This window comes from Suricata suricatta, chromosome 4 (assembly GCF_006229205.1).
Source record: "Suricata suricatta isolate VVHF042 chromosome 4, meerkat_22Aug2017_6uvM2_HiC, whole genome shotgun sequence".
Classification (NCBI taxonomy): Eukaryota; Metazoa; Chordata; class Mammalia; order Carnivora; family Herpestidae; genus Suricata; species Suricata suricatta.
In genome coordinates this window covers 74337230-74360413 of record NC_043703.1, presented here as the reverse complement: position 1 = coordinate 74360413, position 23184 = coordinate 74337230, and the positions used below count along the sequence as shown (strand labels likewise).

General features: G+C 49.3%; 2 protein-coding genes and 1 long non-coding RNA gene across 7 annotated transcripts in view; 1 reads left to right on the top strand and 2 right to left on the bottom strand.

Moving 5' to 3' along the window:
* MIPEP (mitochondrial intermediate peptidase) overlaps nt 1-10519 on the bottom strand; it is a 174949-nt gene extending 164430 nt beyond the window's left edge. For 2 of the 4 annotated variants that reach the window (XM_029936950.1, XM_029936953.1), the window contains exons 1-4: nt 10217-10514; nt 7442-7615; nt 3830-3918; nt 904-990 (exon numbers count right to left, since the gene is read on the bottom strand). In XM_029936950.1, the coding sequence (XP_029792810.1) occupies nt 904-990; nt 3830-3918; nt 7442-7615; nt 10217-10405 (539 nt within the window). In that variant the 5' untranslated portion in view covers nt 10406-10514. Of the gene's footprint in view, nt 1-903; nt 991-3829; nt 3919-7441; nt 7616-10216 lie in introns of all 4 variants that reach the window. The other 2 variants (XM_029936954.1, XM_029936951.1) reach the window with 2 other exon arrangements.
* Nucleotides 9677-14802, top strand: LOC115289643. The gene is made up of 2 exons (XR_003907734.1): nt 9677-9894; nt 14515-14802. It is a non-coding gene; the product is annotated as an uncharacterized LOC115289643 (long non-coding RNA).
* Nucleotides 14803-16180: 1378 nt separating this feature from the next.
* The window catches only part of LOC115288921 (complement C1q and tumor necrosis factor-related protein 9A), a 13678-nt gene continuing 6674 nt past the window's right edge, over nt 16181-23184 (bottom strand). The window contains exons 2-4 of one of the 2 annotated variants that reach the window (XM_029936181.1): nt 21880-22061; nt 18709-18771; nt 16181-17154 (exon numbers count right to left, since the gene is read on the bottom strand). In XM_029936181.1, coding sequence (XP_029792041.1) covers nt 16385-17154; nt 18709-18771; nt 21880-22045 — 999 coding nt within the window. In that variant the 5' untranslated portion in view covers nt 22046-22061 and the 3' untranslated portion in view covers nt 16181-16384. The remainder of the gene's footprint in view (nt 17155-18708; nt 18772-21879; nt 22062-23184) is intronic. The other variant, XM_029936182.1, reaches the window with a different exon arrangement.

Genomic DNA, 23184 nt, shown 5'->3' with positions numbered 1-23184 from the left:
GGTAAGTGGATGGGGCATGGCCTGGTAGAAGGGAGGAGGGGACACCATTTGAGTGAAGTCCTAAAGAAAGTGCAGGAGTCACGTTGGGAGCCATTTCTGAACTAAGTTGAGAAAACTCCTTGTGAGGTTAAGGCGGGTCTTGCAAGGCCTCCCGCCTCAGATGGTGACCAATACCCACCCCCACTCAAGTATTTTTGCTTGAGCCCCGAACCCCAATGCACCTTGTGGATTGGGTATCAGGAGCAACTTGTCCCCTTATTCTAAAATATGTTAACTGCATCTTGTGAAGGAACTTATTACAGGAATTTCTTCTTTTGTGATTATGGGAGCAAATATTACCTTTCCTGAGAAATCTGATTTACTTCCCCTCAAGAAAACAGACTATTGACCCCTGCTCACAAAGAACTAACTTTTGCCTTTGCTGTGCTAAAAATATCGCCTTTGTATTTGAATGAAGATACCTTCCTTCCCCATATGATAGGCAACTAAATCACCTACATCAACCACTACTGGTAAAGATTATGCACGAGTCTTCTACCAATCTATGTTCTGGGAAACTTTTACATATCAAAGAAATTTGTCATCAGAAATCATTATCTAAGACAAATGCCACTTCTGTGCTGGCCCCATACATTTTTTTTCCATAAATAAAGCTGGCTCTCAGGGTCAGTGCCAAGATGCCTGCCTGGTGAGCAAAAAGGAAATCGTGGCTCTCTCATCCCTCCCCCTTTCATCAACACTGTCCATCCTCAGGGAGCCCTGGAACTGGACTCCGGCAGAGTCACGCAGACACCAGGAAGAAACATTCCAGACAGAGGGGCTCTGAGTGCAGAGTGGGGGTGGGGAAGTCCTCCGCTCTTGCCTCTGTGGTCACAGCCATAATGAGTGCAGAGCAGCACATACCGCGTCTCTGGATCCAGGGAATCCACGAGTTTTGGGTCGGCTAGCAACTTCTGCAAACTTTGATATAACTCCACATTGGTGTTCAACCTAGAAAAATGAGAGATGAAAAAAAAATTGAATGCCTTTCTAATACCTTGTTTTTAAGGTTACATGAAGAGAGGGGTGGGCATCTAGCATACAAGAGCATACACGTGCCCAGAGACCAAAGTTTTGGGGTCTCGTTTTGTTGCTTCATTTGGAATAGAAATAGCATAACCACAGCTGGTACAGAAACGGGGGCGTCTGTTAGGCGGAGGTGCCAGGGTACTAAGTGCTCAGAAAGGTAGAAGGAGAAATTTAAAGCCACAGTCAGCAGCTGGAGCCGGAAGAGTGGTCAGGAGGGGGGATGTGGTAGCTGACGGTCTGAGGGATCGGATCCTGCCCCCGTCAGCCATATGCCAAGGGCCAATTGTCTTCTGTTTCTGTGGGATTTTTTTTTTAAATAAGAAAGGAGTGAGAATGGGAGGCAGATTGAACACAAAGATTCTGCAGTTTTGAAGTGAAGACTCTAGAACCTGGGTAACCTTTGCCCGCCAGGGTCAGAGTAGCAGGCCCACACCGCCAGGGGGTTCAAGGACACGGGCTTTGAGGACTCGAGCTCCAGCACCGGTCCTCTACTGCTCTGTGACCTCGGGCGAGTTATATGAACGTCAGGTCACCCTGAGGGTTAAACGGCGTGCTTTGGGTCCAGCGCACACTCCCCACCATCATGAACCAATCCTAGCCTGGCCAGCCCGCCCCTGGCCCATGCCGCTGTCCACGGTCAGGTCCAGAGTCCTTCTTTCCCAGGTGCCAAAGAGTCCTGGTGCTCTCGGGGCTAAATAGTGACTGGCTTTGGATACAACCGGCTCCCAGCCTAGCAGGTCCCCTGGGAAGGGCGAGGCTCTGAGAACCACCTGCCAATTCGTGCGCAGAACCCCAGGGCAGCCAGGGTCCCTGGTCAGCGCACGATCCAAGCCCTGCAGCTCTGTGGACACTGAAGAGCTTCCGCTGCTGCGGTTCTCCTGGGCTACCCCAGCGGACCCAGGGAACGGAGGACATGTTCACCGACTTAAGATTGAAGGACAGGGACCCCACCTCTCCCGCACCCAGGCGCCGGCCCCAGGAAACCGGGAGAACATCATCGTGGGCGCCCACCTCCCCCAGGCCTGCTTGCCCCGCAGGCTGCCATGTGTCGAAAGGACAGGCATTTCGAGAGCCTGCAGTGTCCTCTCTTCGGAAGTTTGAGCAACATTTCCCACATTAACATTTTATGTCGTGAGATCCGGAGATGAAGCATCAGCTCTGAACACATACACCTAATTTGAGGCTTTAATTTCCATGACTGGAAACAGCAGTGAAATCATCCTATTCTTCAAAGATCAACTGAAGCAGTGAAGACAAGCTTCGGTGAAGGGAGCCTGGGGGGCTTGGCTGGTTAAGTGTCTGACTCTTGATTTGGGCTCAGGTCACGATCTCACAGTTGGTGAGTTTGAGCCCCACACCGGGGGGCTGACAGCACACAGCCTGCTTAGGATTCTCTTTCTCTATCTGCCCATCTCTCTCTGTCTCTCTCCCTCAAAATAAATACATGTTTTAAAAAAAGACAAAGATACAGTTCAGCAAGACTAAAGGCGAAAAGAAGCCAGGTGCTCAGTGAGAACGGGCTGCAAAGCTCTGGTGAAGGCGGTGAGTCCTGTCTCCCGACCCTCCTTGCGGGCCCTCGCCAGGAGCCAGGGTCGCAGTCAGAGTGTGGCAGAGAAGGAAAGACGGACGCACCTCGCCAGGAGGCAGGGAAGATCTTGCCCAGAGGCTCAGGACAACACCGGGCTACCAGTCATGCCTCCCTGCTGTCCCCCGCAAAATGCAGAACCCACATCCATCAGACCAGAACTGTACCTGGATTCTGGCCCACTACAGCAGTCAAGGTGCCCCCGGCAGCTCGGACTCAGCTCTGGGGGCTTTGCCCTAGACAAGGAAGGCTCTCTCCCAGGGAGCCCCCGAGTGCGGCCCCTGCCCCGTGCCTGGCGTCTGGAGTTTGCCCCGTGCCAGCCAGCTGTAACAGCGGTAAGTGATCCCAGGCACGGTCCCAACCAGAGCAGGTGATGATCCATGGGGGACAAGCAGCAGGGCTCCCGCAGGCCATGTCCAAGCAGAGAGACCACTGCGCTCTTCCTCCAACAACTGTCTCGTGAAAAGAAGTCTTTGGCTGTTTTCCACTCGTTGATTCGTGCCAGGCACGCTCCCTCGAGGGGGACACGCCGTGACGGGGCGTCGGGCACCGAGGGGCTCTTGAATAGCGCACTGTCCACCTCGAGGTCATTTTAACAAAAACATCGGAGCCCTCATAAATGGCTCAAAATATTTAAATATACTTCAAGATTGCTTTAAAGGGACTCCTTTCCTTCTAGCCCCAGCCCGCTTCGGCAGATCTCCGCAGACCCTCCCCAACCCGGATCAGGGGCCTGTGAGGCTCCTGGTGTTGGGATGGTGTTGGCTTCCCGTCCTGCGGCCAAAGGCCATCAATGCAGCACAAGGTTAAGCACCGGATAAGAGCTGCTGCCGATATGTGAAAAGACTCTGACTTCACGTGAACAACGACGGTAACAAGGTAATAACAGTAACGCTGCGCACCTCACCCCACGGCAGTATTCTCTCCTTTTCTGCACAATAAACCTGAGGCCAATCACTTCCATGGGAACGAAGGGACAGAGCAGGTAAATAAGCAGGGAGACACTGAATCACACCGTGGGTGCCAGCCTGCCCGCTTCCTCCCCCCTCCCCGGCCTGGGACACCCAGATGGGGTGGCACACCCTGACCCCTCCCCTGCAGGCCAGGGACACGCCCGAGGACAAATACACAGAGCCACGTCGCCCAGAACGTAAGGAAGCGGGGACCGGAACATACTTTTCTACTGCAGTGCCAATACTTCTACAGGCTTCTTCCGCCGCCTCCCGGAACGCGGGCTCGGGGTGGGCAATTTTCACAAAATCGGCCTAATAAAGAAAGACAAAACCGAGAGGGGAGGTGATGGAAAGCTTTCTTCCAGGATCAGAGGGCAGAAGCAAAGCCCTGGGCTTGCAGGCGGCTGCCAGGCTCTGACCCGCGCGACTCCAGGACGGAGCTGTCCCTAAATGACAGGGCAGGGCAGCCTCCTTCCCAAGGGGTCTTAAATCTGTCAGTCCTGGGGACCATGGGGGGTTGCTCCAAAGAAAAGACTTTCCCTCGCCTTATTTTAGAAAAGCCGTTCTCCTTCTAATAGAAACGCCCAGTAAATTCTTTCTAATTCCACAGTTCAAAAAAAGCACAATTTTATTTCAAACATTCTACAACTTTCTAACTAAAACTGTTTACGCTATGGACTTCACCGGTTAACCTGGCTCTCTCTGGAGGACTGCTCTTTCAGGCTTTCCTTTCTGTTGTTTTTTTTTTTAATTGAACACAGCATGGTTTCAAGACTGACTGAACTGCATGCTTGCCTCTCTTTATGGGCCTTTTGACAGACACAAATCCCTACTCTTGGTTCCTGTGACTCACGGTCACCAGGCCTGCAGCAGCTGCTACACGGACCTCAGCATCACGCTGAGCCACAATTCTCTCTACTTCTTAATAAAATCATGTAAACTTAGACTTTAGTTTTCGTGTTAATTGCGGCATATTCCAAAAGGAAAATGCCACAAAACTACAAAAATATCATGTACGCTCCTCGTTCGCCGAGAAAAGAACATGGATGGCTATAATATGAAATAAAATCACAAGGTAAGATTTCCTAATTTTATTATTGCTTTTCAATGCAGAAACACTTAAATCCATAGTTTTACACATTTGATGTAACAGTAACATTAGTACTTGAAAAATAAGCTATGTAGAATTTACAATCTGCATAAATTACTAACCTACATGTTGCAGAGTTTGCAATCAGTATTAATTTCAAAACACCGGCATACATTTTAAAATTCATTTCTAATTGTCATGAGGAAAACAAAACTGTTACATAGGAAATGTCTAAAAAAGAAAAAGAAAGCAAAACCAAATGACTCTTTGGTGGAAAATAATAGTTTGTAAAATCCTTGCCCTGTTATGGTATTGATCTTCAATACTCAAAAAGAAGCAGCTTTGAGGTGCCTGGGCGGCCCAGTCCATTAAGCATCCAACTCTTACTTTTGGCTCAGGTCATGATCTCATGGTTCCTAAGTTCGAGCCCCACATTAGGCTCTGGCTGACAGCATGAAGCCTGCTTGGGATTCTCTCTCTTTCTCTCTTCTTCTCTCTCTCTCTCTCTGTCCCTTCCTCCCTCCACCATCTCTCCCTCTCAAAAATAAATAAATAAACATTCAAAAAAGAAAAGGCAGAAGGTTTTTTGGATTTTTTAACTCAAAGATTTCTACCTATAAGTCACATTTAAAACTTTTTAATGAGATACTACTATATCTCATAAACATAAAAAACTTCAAAAATAAGACAAACTATAGGGCAGAGAGTTAAAAATCTCTTAGCAAAAAAGCAAAACTGAAAAAAAAATCCTAGACCACCACTTAATTAAAACGGAGGCCAAGACAACACATAAACCGCCAACATAGAGACAAAGCCATTACTGACTGCACTGAAGGGAAACTCGTGGACAACGACTTCCCAGTTCAGATTCCACGGACACAATGAGGCGGCAAGGTGGGAGGCGTCCTCGGGCAGCGCCCCTCCCGTCCCCACCAGCAGGCACAGCGTTGCGGTACACACACAACGCGGGACAACACCAAGGCCCGATGGAACCTAGAAGTGACTGCGAGGGGCCTGCAACGCACCTCACTTCACTCTTGGGAAAAACTCTTCAGGACACTTTATCACTTTCCTTTCGACGGGGAAGCTCACAGTGACTGTGTGACGATCTGAAAGGTATTACTGCTCAACTCAGGTGTATGGATGGGGACAAAAGTTCCGGACGGGAAGAAACAAAGATGGGGAGAGGCTAGGTGAGAGAGGGCATCCATTTATCGGACATTTTACAAGAGACGAACTGGGATGGAGAACAGGTGGGTAAGAGGGGGGGGCTGGGCATGGCGAACAGGAGCTTTACAGGGGTGAAGAAATAGCTACGTGCCCGACTGTGGCGGTGGCTTCACGAATAAGGAGTTAAAACTCACAGAACTATACCAGCCCCAGAAAGAAGTCAATTTTGCCAAGTGATAATTTTAAAAACAAATCCTTTTCAAAAAGCTAACTGACGGGGCGCCTGGGTGGCTCATCAGTTAGGCATCCGACTTCAGCTCAGGTCATGATCTCACAATTCATGGGTTTGAGCCCCTCGTTGGGCTCTGTGCTGACAGCTCAAAGCCTGCAGCCAGCTTCAGATTCTGTGTGTGTGTCTCTCTCTCTCTCTGTCCCTCTCAAAAATAAATAAAACATTTTTTAAAAATTAATAAAAAATAAAAATAAATAAAAAGCTAACGGACTCTCCAACCTCTCCAGGTAAGGGAGACCTATTCATTCGTCCAACCTAAGCAGCCAGCCAGCCTGTGGGAGGATCACGAGAGCAAGAAAGGGCATGAGTCCCACAGCCACAATGCCCGGACGCTGAGCCCAGCCCCACCACCTACTGGGCAGTGACCTTGGGCACATCACTTAACCCGTGACTGCCTTTCTTTCCTCATCCGGAAATGCTAAAAGGATCCATTTGGTTCACCCATGTCAACCTCTTACCAGGGCCTGGTGCCTCAGAAGATCTCCAACAAGTTAACATCAGAATATAAACTCCACGAGACCAGAGACTGCACCTGTCGTGAACTCTACCCCCAGTGCCTAGAAGAGTGCCCGGAACGCGACGGGGGCTCAATCATAAAGGACCGTGAAGAGAAAGCAATATTTAGTCCAGTGCCAAGGAGACAGCCCCATGAGGGCTCACGGTCTGGATCATGTGCCCCAGCCCCATTGCCCTCCCTGACAGGACTGATGAAGGAGAGGCTCTTTTGGGCAGATAAAAACGTGTGCCTTCTATCTCAGCAATGGGCTTGCTTCTTAGGGAAGAACCTAGGTATAGGTCTATTTCAGCTTTGAAATGTGAAAACAGGAAGCCATTAATGCAATCAATTTCATATCCAAATCTTAGTTTTCACTGGAAAAGACATTCCTGAAAAGGTCGATAAAAACGGGCTTCACATAAGATTAATTTTATCTTAAACGTGCAGGTAAATGTCCTGTTAAAATTCTGGTAGGAGTTTTTACGAAGAATCTTTGCACACAAGTCATCACTCTTGCATGATACATCACGGTGTTCTTTTTGTAACTACACACGTTCAAGTGCAGGTGCTACTACCACCTCGTCCTCTCCATGTTCCCACTCCTCTTGACCTGCTCCCACTACAAGAAGCCAGCTCTCACGAAGTCTGACGCTGTTGGCACGTGAACTGCCAAAGCGAGCACCAGGCGCTTCTAGCTTTATAGTCTAGTAGGAAGCCCAGTAAGCGTGGCTTCGATTTGCACGGCCCAGCACAGCAGCAGCCCCGAGGTCTGCACCGAGCGTCTTACCAAGTCGGCCACCCTGCACAAGGAGTCCGAGAGCTCGTCGAAAAGGAGCACCGTCCGGGGCCCGGGTGGCAGGGAACACACGCGTGCCACGAGCGAGTCCGCCTTTCTCAAGGCATTTTCCTGGGCGATCTGAAATCCTTCAGGGGCACTGAGCTCAGGAACTCCAAAAAGACCCTGCAATCCAGAGAATATTTCCAATTTGTAACGAAAAGTATGACTTTGGCGGGGCGGGGGAGGGGGATCAAGGAGAAGTCTTTTTTTCTTAAAGAAATCTCGGTTTTCATTGGTGGATCACATAACACCTGTGATCGCAGACGCCTGGTTCACATTCCCTGTGTCAATCCCTCAAGCTGAACTACACCTATTTTATGAATGCAAATTTTTTAAAGTTTTTAATTATTTCATACAACACGAAAATAGAACGATTCAGGTTCAACACCCAGCTCAGCCACTACTACAAACCCCACCTCACAAAGTGGTCACAAGGATTAAATGAGATGATACGTGTTTTTTAAACTTTTTACCACTGCCTCGCACACAGAAAGCCGTTTAACAGATATGAGCTACAATCACCCTTAGCGGTACGGGCTTGCTTGGCCAAGTTCTCACCCCATCTGGGTCTCAGTTTCTCGTTGGGCACAATGGGGAGGACGAGGCACATCGGACAGCACGGGTACTGGTACTGCTAGAGTAGGAGGTGTATGTAAAGTCTTCTAGGGACACTGCTGGCCACGGGGGCCCATCCTGTCCATAGAACCAAGTATTCCACGACTCTAAGATAGAGTTGACTGCGGAGCACACAGATATTTCAGAAAGATTTAATAAGGTGTTAAAACCAACTCATTGGCTGAAAGCAGAAAATTTTATACTTTCCAAAAGCATTTCAGTATCTTGATAAAGACAAACATCACTCATCTAACGGGAATGACCATCCTTTTGTACCAGTTCAGTGGCACGACTAATGGCATTCAGGAAGCCAGGAGGGAAAAACACGAAGCATTTATTATGCATTTACTGCATGCCAAGAAGAGAATTATGTACTTTATATAGGATCCCTCATCTAAATCACATAATCCTAGTACAGGGACCACCATTCTTCTACAGATAAGAAAATACACTTTAAGAAGCTAAAAAAAAATGTTTGAGGTCATTAACTGTGGGAAAGACAGAACTCAAGCCTGCGGCCCACATCTCTAGAGCGCACACTTTCTCCGTACTTCCTACTGCAATTTACCTGTTTGAAAGTGTCTCCTGAGCAGGCAGAATCCCAGAGGTAGGAACCATTTTCACAGTTAACCAGCTGCCCAATTCGGTGCCTACCACATGGGCAAACTCACGAATAAGACAAAGCAACGGACCAGTGCTTAGCTCTGTAGCTTTACTTTGCAGGTGACTAATACATTGATTCTGAAAAATAGCAAGAGGTAAAACTTTCAGGACTGAGAAGGCCTACCATTTCTGCAAGAAGGGAAGCATGAAATTCACCTCTCTCCAAAATGACTAAGAAGTTGAAAAAAATAAAGACAATTGCAGGCAGAGTTGAGTCGGGGCCCAAACCAAATTAGATTCTTTACACTGATTTAACTTGATTCAAGTATAGGCTATGTTTCATTTCCCAGCACACCTCTCCATACTGCTCTTGGGAATTCTGAACTTCAGACTACATAACCCTCTGGGGTTTTGTTGGCTCTTGTTTAATCGAAAACCAATTCAGATATCTGAAAACCTACAAAATCATGACACTTTACAAAAAAAAAAGCTAAAATTAGTTCTATTTCATCCACCCAAAACCAAACTTACTTTTTTTCATCATTCTACTCAGTACCTACCCGTGGTGGTTCTCCTCACACCAATTACGTTAATACCTTACTACGTTATTTACCCATATGGAAGTTGGTGAAGCCAATTTCATACAATACTTTTAAAACAGCTAATGACAGAGATCAAGTAAGAAAACACTCAAATAATTAGGCTCACTGTTAAGTGTAGAAGTAATGAAGAAATTAAAAGGCAACAATAAAAGTAACAACCTGAGGTGGATAAAATCCACAATCATAAAGTACAACAGGCACAGGCGGGTAAATCCCTTTCCAGTGCGCCTTCCTTTCACCTGGAATTGAGACATTTGGTAAATACTGACCGCCTCCGTAATGCCAGATACCAGGCTGCGCGCGGGGCGACAGAAATAAACAGGAACCGAAGGACTGAGTCAGTGCCTTCCCGGGGTGGAAATCAACGTGATTAACGCCATCGCCTTATAGCCAATTAGGCTGCTCTCGACAGTTTAGTGTTTTATAACAAGAAGAGCCCAAAACTTCGGAAAAAATTAAAAACGGCATTTCGAGCATCAGTGGAATCAGTAACCACACGACTACTTGACGCCGCCTGCGAACCGGAGGGCGAGGCGTCAAGGCCCAAGAGCTGGGTTGGAGCACAAGGGAACTTCTGCTGGGGTAGGTCCGAGCGGGAGGCCAGGGCGGGAGCGGCCGGCGGAACTCACCGCCACCGCCGAGGTGAACTAATTTAAGTTCATGTGGAGCCAGGGCTCACGCAGGGGCAGGTCCTAGGACCCGCATTCTGGAGGCGGGACCCCTACAGGCCGCCCCGCCTCCCTGACACCAGTCCCTCAAAGAGGAAGTGGCGGCAAGGTCACCAAGAGCGCATGCTGTACAAAGCGGGTTCGCTGCCCGGCTCCTCCCAGGCCCAAGGGACCCGGCCCGGATCCCTGCTGGCCACGCGGGCCGTCCCAGGGGAGCCCCCTCCCGCGCCGCTCACCCGGCGCTCGCCGAACAGGTCCAGGCGGCGGCCCTGGGGCTTGACATTGAAGGCGGCGCCCACCGGGGACCAGCTGGTGCTGACCCCTCGGGCCCGGATTCTGGCTCCGAGGCGACCCAAGCCCGCTCGCTCGGGCCACGCAGCCGCCGCCCGGGTTCCGAGCCCGCCCACCCTCCGGGCGCACAGCATCTTGACCCCGGAGCAACCCCTTCCCTAGCCGCGAGACCCCGCCTCTGCCCCGCAGCTCCCGTCGGGAGCACGCGCACCGCGTTTCCAAGGCAGCGGGCCACGCCGCACCACGTGACGCCAGCGCTTCCGGGTCGGGGCTCGAGGACCTCTGGACGTGAGCACGTCGGCGTCCCGAGAGCAAGAGCGTCGCTCCGCCGCCTTCACGGCGGACGCCGCGCTCTTGCGCCCCCGTGTGCCTGGAGTAAAGAACGGCCCAGGCTTACTCTTCCCTCCCACGTGACTCAAGCTAGGCAGCCCAAGTCACTGAAGGGCAAGTTCTTCCTAGAGGAGTGGTGAACACAGACCATGTGCCTTACCCGCGCCCCCGCCCTTCCCCAGGTGACCGGACCCCTGACGCTAGTCGACTCTATCGGCCTCCACTCTAAACGATGGTTGGAATTTAATATACGGTGTGCGTGCACTGGATGGTAGGGTGGAACCGAGTAAATTTACTATCTGTGAATCTCCACCTAGGTTTTGACTTGTAAACTTGTGACAATAATCTACAATGTATATTTGCAGAGGAGGATTTAGCTAAACTTCACTCAGCCATAGCGGAATGAGAAGGTGGGGCAGGAGGCGGAGAGGAAATTGTGATTTGCGGCCTAGGATGGGGAGTGTAGAAAAGGGCTGGGGGCCCTGGCCAGCATTCACCTCCCCTACATGAATGGAAATCACACGACAGGTGCAGTCGGGGCCAGGTTCTCGTCCAGGATGGGACGCTTACCCTCGCTAAATGTCAACACCCTCGTCGGCAGAAAGGGAATCCGGCTAGGTGCCTGTCTCCTCTATCTTCCAGAAGTGCGTGCACATTAGATAAATGGGTTTAGTTAACAGTGAGGTGTCCTTCCAGATGCTTCTGTAGGTGGAGGAAGAAACATATCCAGGCTGGGATATGAGCGAAAGGGAGGCGTCCAGAACAACTCACATTTTGCCTGGCTGCCCCCCTGCAGACACCTGCCAGCCCCTGGTCTCTCTGTTTCCGGTTTGAGCAGGTGCTGCTGAACCGAGGATGCACTCGGGATGGGGCCCTGGGGTTGGACGCCTGTGCAGAAGTGAAGTAAGGTGCGTTCATGTGAGAAGACGACAGCGTAGGAACGTGAGCTAGAGGGAGGGCTACTGCCGCGGCACCTCCTCCGAGTACCCTCTTTGCCTCAGTTCTATGCAGGCGCTGGATAGCGGCCGATTCCGTGACATCTTAGCTTGAAGTCCTTCCAGAGCTTTATCTCCCCTGAATGTTTGGGCTTGGAGTAAAACTCTGTTCGTTTGAACCTTGCCTGTGGGGTTTTATCAGTCCTAAGAACCTTCTGGAAAGTCCCAGCAAGCCAAAAGGTGAGGCCAGGAGTGGTACCTGCTTCCTAGAGATAGCTTCTAATCCTCCTCCTTCCCTCCCTCCACCTGGGGGTGGGGGTGGGGGTGGAAAATTAGTTTCAAATGGAGTTTGTTTTCAATTTAGCCTGGCAGGGAGAAACGGCCCAATTAATCATGGTAAATAACAATTAAAATGTCATTAAGACAGCGCTGCAGCATGCCTACACAGCTCTCTACAACATAACTGTACACTGTATTTCATTATATGCCTTAAGTTGTGATTTCGTTTTCTCCTGATTTTTAATCGGAGATTTAAAATGATTTAAGATCCCCAAATTCCTGACTCCCTGTGAATTAATATCACATTATTGGCAACTGGTTCCAACCCCACGCGGCAGACCTAGCGCCTGTACGACAGACCCTTATGGAGATGTCAAATGTGTCATGCAAAAAAGAAAATCAGTGTATTATCAATATATTTGACAAAAATGCTAACTTTGGCATATTTTTTTAAAAGGTCACTCAAACCTGAGAGCCTCCTTTAGCCCAGAATGGTTTTCACACAGGGAGCGCTAACCATTGTAATGCAACATTTAAGCCTAAGAGTGTCCTCGCGAAGGGGGGAGGGGGGTGATGATTTGTCCTAAAAGACCCAAGTGTCTTGTGTCTCTGAGAGCCTGGTAGAGATTTTAGTCCAGATTTGCAGGCGACCAAGGGAAGATCATCACAAATAGCAGATTAGATGCCCCCCAGCCCTGCCAGTCTGCTTTCTTTACCTTTTTGTAATCCTTATGTTTTAGATCTCATCTTCTATATTTGATCTGCAAAAATAAAAAAGAATTTTATAAAAGCTTGTATCCATGTATGGTCATAAATATATTTTTTTCTATCTCAGCCTATAAAGTTGGGTTCCTAAAGAGAAAGGAGTTAGCACAGGTTAATTATTCAGCCAGTAACAAAACCAGACTTGACACTGGGGAGAAACAGCTTAGATTACTACAGTTCAAAAAAGCCAGAGAGGGAATTCTGGGCTCAGTCGGTTGTGTCCAGTTTCAGTTCAGGTCATGATCTCAGGGTGCATGAGTTTGAGCCCTGCATCGGGCTCTGTGCTGTCAGCCCAGAGCTCGCTTTGTATCCCTTGTCCTCCTTTCTCTCTGCCCCTCCCCTGTTTTCACGCTCTCTCTCTCTGTCTCAAAAGTAAATAAACATTAAAAAAAAAAAGAAGCAGCAGCAGCCAAGGAATAAGGACACTCTGGCTCACAGCCGAAGTGATCAGTCACACTATAGCCAAGTAGAAGTAGGACAGCAAGGCGAGTGCAGGGGCTACGGTGCCAAACTGAGGACGACACTCAGTCTCAGGGTCAAGTGCACGCAGTGTCAGCACCTGAAGGTGAGCACCTTCTTGGGTTTTGCACCCGAGGTGCCTCACTTGCTTCACCCCAGCCCTGCCTCTGTTCTAAAAGAAATACATTCAGGAAGGCCAATAAAATACCTATAAGCAAAAGTTATTTCTGTACATTTCTAAAGTTTTCCATAAGCACCAAGCAATTTTTCGATACTTCACTTAATGGTCATATGGAAAAGTCCTGTTTTTCCCAGGGAATGAAGACATCATCCCAAGTGTGTTGACCTGGTTGTAGTACGGAGAGAATGGCCATGCGTCCAATTCCTAGTGGCACATCCTGCCAGATTGGCTGGTCCCAGGTTGTGATTTGGGAAAGAGTGCAGACTAAATATGCACTGAGCTTGCAGCTTTTTACTTCTTTATTAGTTACTCTCAAACTCAGAAAAGTATCTTGAGGGGCGCCTGAGTCACTCAGTCGGTTAAGCATCTGACTTCAGCTCAGGTCATGGTCTCAGGGTGTGAGTTCGAGCCCCATGCTGGGCTCTGTGCTGACAGCATGGACTGTGCTTCAGATCCTCTCTGTCCCTAACCCCGCCTCTCCCCTGCTCACCCTTTCTCTCTCTCTCTCAAATAAATAAACTTAAAAAACAGTATATTGAGTTGACCTAGGGATATGTACTACCTCCCGAATTTTAGAGACTTGGGACCATGTAAAATTAGTTAACTCAAGGGGTGCCTGGGTGGCTCAGTGGGTTGAGCATCTGGCTTCAGCTCAGGTCATGATCTCCCTGTTCGTGGGTTCGAGCCCCATGTCCGGCTCTGTGCTGACAGCTAGCTCAGAGCCTGGAGCCTGTCTTCGGATTCTGTGTCTCCTTCTCTCTCTGACTCTCCCCTACTATTGATGTCTCTCTCTCTCTCTCTCTCAAAAATAAATATTAAAAATTTTTTTTTCTAATTAGTTACCTCAAGCACGACTGCACAATAGGAGACAGGAGCACAGAAGAGCTGAATCATGCACCCACTGCAGATCCCTTGGTCAAGGCTAGAACCACCACCTGTACATCTCAATGCTTAGTCTTGGGCTATTCGGACTATAATCACACTGCCCCTCTCCTTGGGTCATTGACTACTCAGTATTCTTTTAGACAAAAGCCATGGTAACGATGACAGTAACAACAAAAAGCCTGCCTCAGACTGTTTTAAACAAACAGAGAATCTAGTGGCTCACACAAAATTGTCCAGGGGTATCTCAGCCTTCAGGGACAGCTGGGTTTAGGGGTCTGAACAGTGTCACCAGAACTGGATCGTCTCCAGCCCTGTTTGGCTTTGTTCTCAGGCTCCACTGATTAGCTAAATGGCTGCCAAGTAAAGTTCTAACGTCATCTGAAGATCTTGCTCTTTTTTCCCCCAACAGGCCATCCAAAGTTGCAGATTGCAGGACACCAGGTCTGAGGGGTTTGGTGGCCATTTTGGAAATAGTCACCATGGCCAGAAGGTGCTATTCTTGTTAGCCAGGCCTGATTCCCATGTCTATCCAGGGGGTAGAGTCTACACCCTTTGAAAGACTTGTCTGAAGACGCACATGAGGACCAGACGAACGGAAAGTGGATGGCACCCATCTGAACAAGAAATAGCCGCTGTGGCCTGAAGCACAAGTTTCCCTTTACCCCCATTTTCTTAGTAAATTATCCCCATTCTCTGCTTTCCACTGTAACTGTTTGGTGTCTCTGCCCAGGAACATTTTCCTTTTGCATAGCTCCTTTAGAATTTTTATCAGTTAATGGGGCACCTGGGTGGCTTCATCAGTTAAGCGTCCAGCTTCAGCTCGGGTCACAATCTCATGGTTCTAAATGTTAAAAAAAATTTTTTAATAAAAATGTTATAAGGTAAATAATGAAAAAAATCAAATGGAATTCACCCTGCTGTGTTTTAAACTTGTTTGAGACCTATGATCCCGTTTTTCCTCCCTTTTGGAATGGAACTGTCTAGCCTGTGCCTGTCCCACCACTGTATTTGGGAAGCAAAGGATGTGTCACAGGTTCCCAGAGGGAGGACCCAGAGGATTTTGCTCCAGGATAATCCATGCATTAGATCTCGCTTCGAACTGACTTAAAGGATTAAGACCATGAGACTGGGGACTTTGAGCTGATTCTTGGATGAGATTTAGAGTTAGCCTTGATGCTGACACAGTTAAGACTTTCGGGGATGTTGGGATGAGGTGAGTGTATTTGGCATTGGGGAAGGTCGTGAATTTTGGAGGCTCAGAACTGTGTCTCCCAAAAAGGTAGTTGAAGTCCTAACTCTGGTATCTGTGGACACGATCTTATTTGGAAGCGTGCATGGTCTCTGCGGGTATAATCAGGTGAAAATAAGGTCATACTAGATTAGGGTGGCCCCTAATCCAAATGACTAGTGGCCTTATCAGAAAAAGGAGGCCCATCTGGAGGAAAGACGGCCATGTGAGTTCGGGGGTAGAGGCTGGAGGCCTCCGCAAGCCCGGGAATGCCCGGGTCCGCAGAAGCCAGAGCAGCCGGGCGGGAGCTTCCTCAGGGGCTTCGGAGGAATGCTGGCCCTGCTGACACCTTGATTTTGACACCACTCTTGGCCTCCAGCCCAGTGAGACAAGCATTTTCTGTGGTTTTCAACTCCCCTGTTCAAGGCACTTTATTACAATAATCCCAGGAAACCAGTACAGGTTCAAGACTAGAAAATAGTTTCATAAATGACTATCTGTTGACCTAAATGGCCTTTAAAACCTAAGTTACGAAATGAGCAAAGTGTTCCGCAGCTTTCTGGAATGTCCCATCACCAGCTTCCAACTTGAGTTCATTACGAAATGGAATGAACACTTGAAGGCTTCCCTTTTCCCTCTGTGGGTTGTCCCCAGAGATTCATGTGCGGGGTGAGTCCTGATGTGGTTCCTTCAAGAACTAAAACGACATCAGGACACTAGTCCCATGAGAAACCCAACATGCAAAGGACTCTTCAGATAAGGGGAATGATGAAAAATCGTAAATAAATGACAATAAATGATGCAGGCATTTCTTTTTTAAGATTTTGTTTTTAAGTACTCTCTCCACCCAACACGGGGTTTGAACTCACAACCCTGAGATCAAGAGCTGCAAGGCGTCCCCAGCTGAGCCAGCCAGGTGGCCCAAAGCGAGCATTTGGTCGCCTCTCTATGATCATTACAATGATGAGCATGATTTGTAGAGTAGAATCACGGACATCTTCACCAGGCCGACTCCGATGGGTGGTGAGGCAGAGTCGTCAATGCCTCCCCGTCACTGGCTGAACAGAAGGAAGCCTGTGAAAGTTGTGTCATCATCCTCATCTGCAAACAAGCCATTGAACCTGTCCCCTCCTGCCACCTGCAGCCACACCTCGTCCCCCAGCTTCAGGGGCAGCACGATGCCGCCAGACGCCTGGTCCTCCGTGCCCGTGTAGCCGTCCTTGGTGTGCAGGATTTTTACCCCATTTTTGACCAAAGACACCTGAACGTTCCTGGAGAACACGGTGATGTGGTAGGTGAAGTAATAGACCCCGGCAACGTGGCAGGTGAATTTTCCCGTGGCTATGTCGTAATGATTGAATTCATTGTACAGGATCTTGTCAAACTTAACGGGCACATCCGAAGCAGGAAACTTGCTCAGCACCGTGAGCCCCACTGTGAAAGCACTTTTGGGCAAGACTGGAGTCTCACCGATTTTTCCTTTTTCGCCTCGGTCCCCTTTCCAGCCTCTCACTCCCCGGACTCCTGGCTCCCCCTGAGGCCCGAGGGGGCCAGCATCGCCCTTGGGGCCAGGCTTTCCAATGGGGCCCACAGGGCCAGGTAACCCAGTGGGGCCTGCAGGCCCGGCGTTGCCCCGCAGCCCCTCTGGACCAGTGGGCCCCACATCACCTTTCTCCCCCTTTTGCCCTCGAGGGCCAGTCTCCCCCCTGAGGCCTTTCTCTCCCATGGGACCAACAAATCCCTTTGGCCCGTGTTTTCCTGGGGGTCCCTGTGAGCCTTGATCCCCTTTGATGCCTTTGGCTTCAACTTTTCCATCTGCTCCTAGGTGGAAAGAGAGAATACAGGAAAGGATGATTCGTGAAACATCGCCTTGTAAAACGAGCTTTGGCTTTTCCGTTTTTGAGCGTATGAATGGGATGAAGCAGTACAAGTCCAGTGAACACTCTGGGTCTGAATGTCAATGTACTCCTAAATTGCGTGCATGGCATACACACCCGCTCACACTCACAGACACACACACGTGCTTGGAGCCACACGCCTTCGTACTGCTGTATCAGTGTCGGGGCTCACATTAGAAATTCCAGCCCCTTCCCGTCACCGTCGACTCTGACCACTAAACACCGCCCATCCTTGAGCACACGGCTCTGGAATAGAGAAACCGCCAAAGACAGGTGAACTTGGGCTGCTTTCAATGAACTGCCACTCAGCTCTGGTTCTGTGACTCCCTCTGAAAACGCCCCTCATGGGCTTGAACACCTTACAACGTCTTCCTAAAGCGTGGCAGCACTGGTCTCTGCCGTCTGGCCCGGCCTGTCCACGGCACCGACTGTGTCACACAGTTTATCACTGGGCACACACATTCGGGGCTCCCCGTCTCCTCCAGCCCCACTCCAGGGAGTGGGGATGAGTACAGGTTCTGGGGCTACATGCCAAGATCCATCCCTCCCTCCTGAACGTAGGCTCAAGGGGACACGCTGATTAGCCACCTACACCTCTGTTTCCTCATCTGTGAAACTGGGATAATCGTACTACCTCATTGATAGGCTGCTGTGCTGCGTCAGCGTGTGGGAAGCGGGATGCCTGGGGGGCTCAGTCGTTGGGCTCTTGATATCAACTCAGGTCATGATGTCACGGTTCAGGAGTTCAAGTCCTGCATTGGGCTCTGCGCCGACAGCGCAGGACCTGCGTGGGATTCTTCTCTCTCCCTCTCTCTTTGCCCCTCCTGTATGCGCTTGCTCTCCCTCAAAATAAATAAACTTACAAAAAACACATGAAAAGCACGTAGGTAGAGCAACCTAGCACAAAGTGCTTGCCATCGGGACCGTTCTCCCTGCCCGTCAGTCACAACTGCCAGAGCCCTCCTCACCCTTCCAGGCCCCGTTCCAGTGCCACTTCTCCAGGCAGTGTCACCACAAACACTGCACCAAAATTTAGCATCACTCCTCAGGGCTCACCTGCTCCAAGAGACCCATGAGCCAAAGCCCGCCTCCCGCCTGCCTTTATCTGGCCCACAGGCTAAGAATGGTTTGCACTTTGAAGTGGCTGCCGATAATATTCCGCACTACACGGACATTATAGAACAGTCCGGCTTTGGGTTTTCATGGCGTTTCACGGGAACCCAGCCCCCCTTACTGACGTAGCCTCCATGGCCACTTCGTACTAGTTATGACCATATGGCCTGGGAAGCTGAAATTTTTTACTATCTCGCCCTTGATCGAAAAGGAATCATGAGCTTCTAGGGAGCAAGAGCTGTGTTGTTCTTATGGTTGGATCATCCTCAGAGGCTACAAAGGCTACTTGTCCTTGGGGAGCGCCAAACGCTTAAGTCACCGATGGCTCAGAATTAGAATCATGAAATGGAACTCCATTTCTGACCTCGTTCACCTTTCTCTCCATTCACTCCGTCCTTCCCCGGACCGCCAGGATGTCCTGGCTCTCCTAGGTGGGAGAGAAGAAAATAGACAAGAGTTAAAATTCTGATTCTGTGTTTCCTGACCATTGGTCTCAACTGGGGGCCTAGACTGAAGAGTCCTGGGAGTGTGCCCCGCCCCCTATGCACACACTGTCTTTTGCAGAAGTGCAAGTGGAGAGAGGCAGATGTGAGTTGTGTAAAAGAAGTGAATTATGCAGTGAATTGAGTGGACACCCCAAGCCCCCAGCTTCAGGAAGACAGGACAGGAAGGTGATATGTGCAGAGAGGATGGCAATTACATTTTTCCCTTGTGAGGGGAACTTGAGTAGTGACTGACCGCTGGAGACACTGGGTGGCTTTCTCACTTCTGCTCTTGGTCTATCACCCTTGTGTAGAGTGGAGTGGAAGGTTCACTAGCCTCCTATGAAAAGACAGATGACTGTGTTTACCTGGCACTATTTGGGATGGAAGGGAGAATTCTGGAAGGATCTCCCCAGCACCTTACAGTGGTGGTAAATGCCACTGATGAAGCCGGCATGGCCGACCCCACTGGGAACATCAGGTAAATGAGGCTTTGCCAGCCACACAGGAGTTCTGAGCCCAGAACAGGCTATCCTGAGCTCCAGCTTCCCCAGTTATAAGTCAACAACTCTGGGGTCAAAGACAGTCCTCGCTGTAAGGAAGGAGAGTAGAGGCAAAAGATGAAGGAATCACGGAGACACAAGAGTATCCTGAGTACGTATACACACGTGCATGCACCCATGTACACCCACACATGCGTGAACACACCTGCATACACACTGTGGTCCCAGTGGGAGGGGAAGGGAGAAGAATGGATTCCATTAAGACTGAGGTTTTGCCATCTATTTGGACTGGGCTTCTTACTACCCAGAAATGAGACTGGTCTAATACCAAAACAGGACATGGCCCTACTAGAGATGTTACCCATCGGACCGCACGGAGCCAATTTGCAGGGCGGCGGCAAGAGAGAGGGTGCCGGGCCTCTGCTCCATCCAGCCCACCCAGCAACCCCCGGGCTGCCGAATGCCAGCGCCGAGAAACACTTCAAAACACCTAGGCTTTTATTCGGCTATACGGCTGACTTCCCATGCTAAGTAATTTGTTCTAATATTCATTTCTCCAAAACTTAACAAAGACTTTTGAAAAGCCCACATTCTGGGGGCTCTGGTTGGCTCAGTCAGTTAAGCGATCGACTCTTGATTTCAGCTCAGGTCACGATCTCACAGCTCGTGAGATCAAGCCTCCCCCTGTCAGGCTCCATGCTGTCATGCTTGGGATTCTCTCTCCCTCTCTCTCTCTGCCCCTCTCTCACCCTCTAAAATGAAATAAACTTTTAAAAAATCCCATATTCCAACAGCATTTGCTGGCAAAGCATTCATTTTAGCCCATCCCTGAGGTGACTTTCTGTATCATTTCAACCATTGTTAATATAGTCAGAGGAATATCTAATCTTCTGATGGGATTCTGAAATAGCAAAAGGATTCTACATATTCGTCCTAAAGTTTGATGAAGTGTTCGTACTATGATGTATTACTGAGGAAAGTGACAGTGCTTTGTGTTCAGGCTCCACCCAGAGTCCGAAGTGTCTAATTTAATTGGGGCGTTCCTATTAATAACTGATACCTCATGGTGCAGCTTACAATTAGGATGAGATTCATCCTAATGAGTGCCCATGTGTAGTCATAGGTCTCAAAAATTTCAAGGTGTCTGTCAGACATCTTGTCAGATCTTAGGAGTTCTTTCCCGCTCACGCACAGTTGAAAAGTTCACACTCCAAAAAGAAATGACAACTCGGCTTTTTTTGTGTGATCCTTAAATGTCTGCATTATCAAGTCGACCTTCAATCTTCGATTTCTTTGAAGAAGTATTTCGGGCACCCATCTGTTTGTGAGAGTTCGACAGTACACTTTGAAAATCTCGTGGGCTGGGCACATGTAACTACAATACACCACAGCACACCGAGGGACAACGAACATGTGAGGCTCCCGCTCCTCCCACGGGCCACGCTTCAGGCCTCAAATGACATGTCCATCTGCAAAGGGACCAAATGAAGCCACCCAAGTCAATTCATATATGAACTATTTTCAAAGCTCAATTTTTTTCTTCCTCTAAATTTATCCTTTATTTTAATTTTGCTTAATGTCTTATTTTATATTTAAGAGAGAGAGAGAGAGAGAGAGAGAGAGAGAGAGAGAGCGCGCGCGCGAGAGCCCAAGCAAGGGAGGAGCAGAGAGACAGAATCAGAATCTGAAGCAGGCTCCAGGCTGAGCAGTCAGCACAGAGCCCAATGCCGGGTTGGAACTCACAAACCATGAGATCCTGACCTGAGCTGAAGTCAGACGCTTAACTGACTGAGCCACCCAGATGCCCTCTGAATGTATCTTTTAAAATGCTTTGATGTTTTCCCCCTGTACCCAGATAGAGCATTCTGCTTATGTTGTAGGTATGTGACCCTATGGTCACACCCAGGATCAAGAACCTGGGTCAAGAACCACACCTCTCAGTTGGTGTTATGGAAACCACTCACCTATCCTGGCTTTAGCAAATCTCCTTTCCAGAGGCTGTCTCCTGTCCCCAAATCCCCAGACCCTGGGACAGGACCTGACACCTGAGTACAGCTGTGTGACTTCAGTTACCATCCACTTGTGTATTCCCTGTCCCTCCATGTCACCGGCCTCACTGTGTGGCAAGGCACTAACTCTCTGTGCACAGCAGCGAGTCCCTCTTGGCTAAATATTCAGTGATCAGATTTCTCCATGTGCTTCGTGGGCCGAAGACCCACCACACGGGCACCTGCCACCTGAGGCAGAAAGATCTACAACATCATATGCTCCTGAAGACGGCCTGTAGTATCAGAAGCGATGGCCAAAAGGTAGGTATCCCCACTAGATGACAATGCCCAAGGAGCGGGGAGCCATGTTGGTCTTGTCCTGCACTGTACCTGGAATCTGGCCTGGAATAGGCGCTCGGCCACTGCTTTCTGAGCAATGGGTGCATGAATGAAGGAGGGGAGTGGGCAGGTGATGGCGACCCTGGGGGTGAATGAATGGAGAAGGCAAGAGGAACGGACAGGTAAATGGAAGGGTAACTGGAGGCCACCAGGTGGTGAGTACCTGTGTCTCCCTTGTCGCCCTTTGCTCCATCTCGTCCGTCTCTCCCAGGCAAGCCATTGTGACCGGGATTCCCAGGGACGCCAGGGTGCCCTTGACTGCACGTGTCCTGTAGGTTCACGGTCCCCACGCAGATGCCACTCGCAAGGAGAAGCAACCAGATCCTCATGATTCAGATGATGGAGCTGAATTGGAAGAGGAAAATACAGACCAAAAGGAAATGCCGTTGTCCCTGGGGCCACAGACACAGCCTCTGTCCCTTGCCGTGGGACCCAGACTCACTCCCAATCAGGCTTGGACTGAATGGCCAAGACAGGTAAGGGGAGAAGCCACTGGCAGACAAAGCTTCTCACAATCAGAAAGCCATTGTTCTTGAAAGGAATGCATGTGACTGGGACCACTCTTCATGGTCAAGGAGAAAGCTGAGTTCCAAGTCAGATACTTTCATTTACCACTCTGGCCAAGCTACTTTTTGGAGACAGAGAAGAGAATAATACTTATTTCTCAGAGCTGCTATGAAAAACAGATTTGATTACAAGGTAGATGAAAAGTACATTTTCAATAGTAAAGCAAACACAGAATTAGCATTGGGTCCAGCAACCCCATTTCTGAGTAGACATGCAAAAGAATTCAAAGTAGAGACTCCAACAGATACTTGTACACCCATGTCCACGGTGGCCTCACTCACCATAGCCCAAGGGTGGAAACAACCCACATGTCCACTGACACACGAATGGATGAACAGCGTGTGTTACACATACTACTCTGCCTTAAAAAGGAAGGCCATCCCGACCCAGGTACTACAGCATGGATGAACCTTAAAGGCATTACACTAAGGGAACCAGGCCAGATAGGACAAATTCTATGCGATTCTACTCATATGAGGTCCCTAGAGGAGTCAAATTCAGAAGGACTCAAAGTAGAATGGTGGGTGCCAGCGGCTGGGGAGAGCGGAATAGGGGTGTATGGGGACAGATGGGAAGATGAAAAGGTTCTGGAAGTGGATGGTGGGGGCCGTTGAATGATGTGAATGTACTTAATGCCACTGAACTGGACGCTTAAAAGTGGCTAGCAGGGTATATGTTATGTAATGTTTGTTTGACCACAATAAAAATAATAAAACAGAATGAAAAACAGTAAGTCATTCCATGCCGTCCTGCTATGATTAGATGTATCCTTTGAGTTAGATGTCTGTTCCTACAGGAAGCCACCACACGAGCACACGCAGTTTGCAAAGTACACTTTTAAGCCTTACGGCAAGTTTCTGATTTGCTTTCCAGCCCCATTGGGAGTGTGGGCGATGCGGGC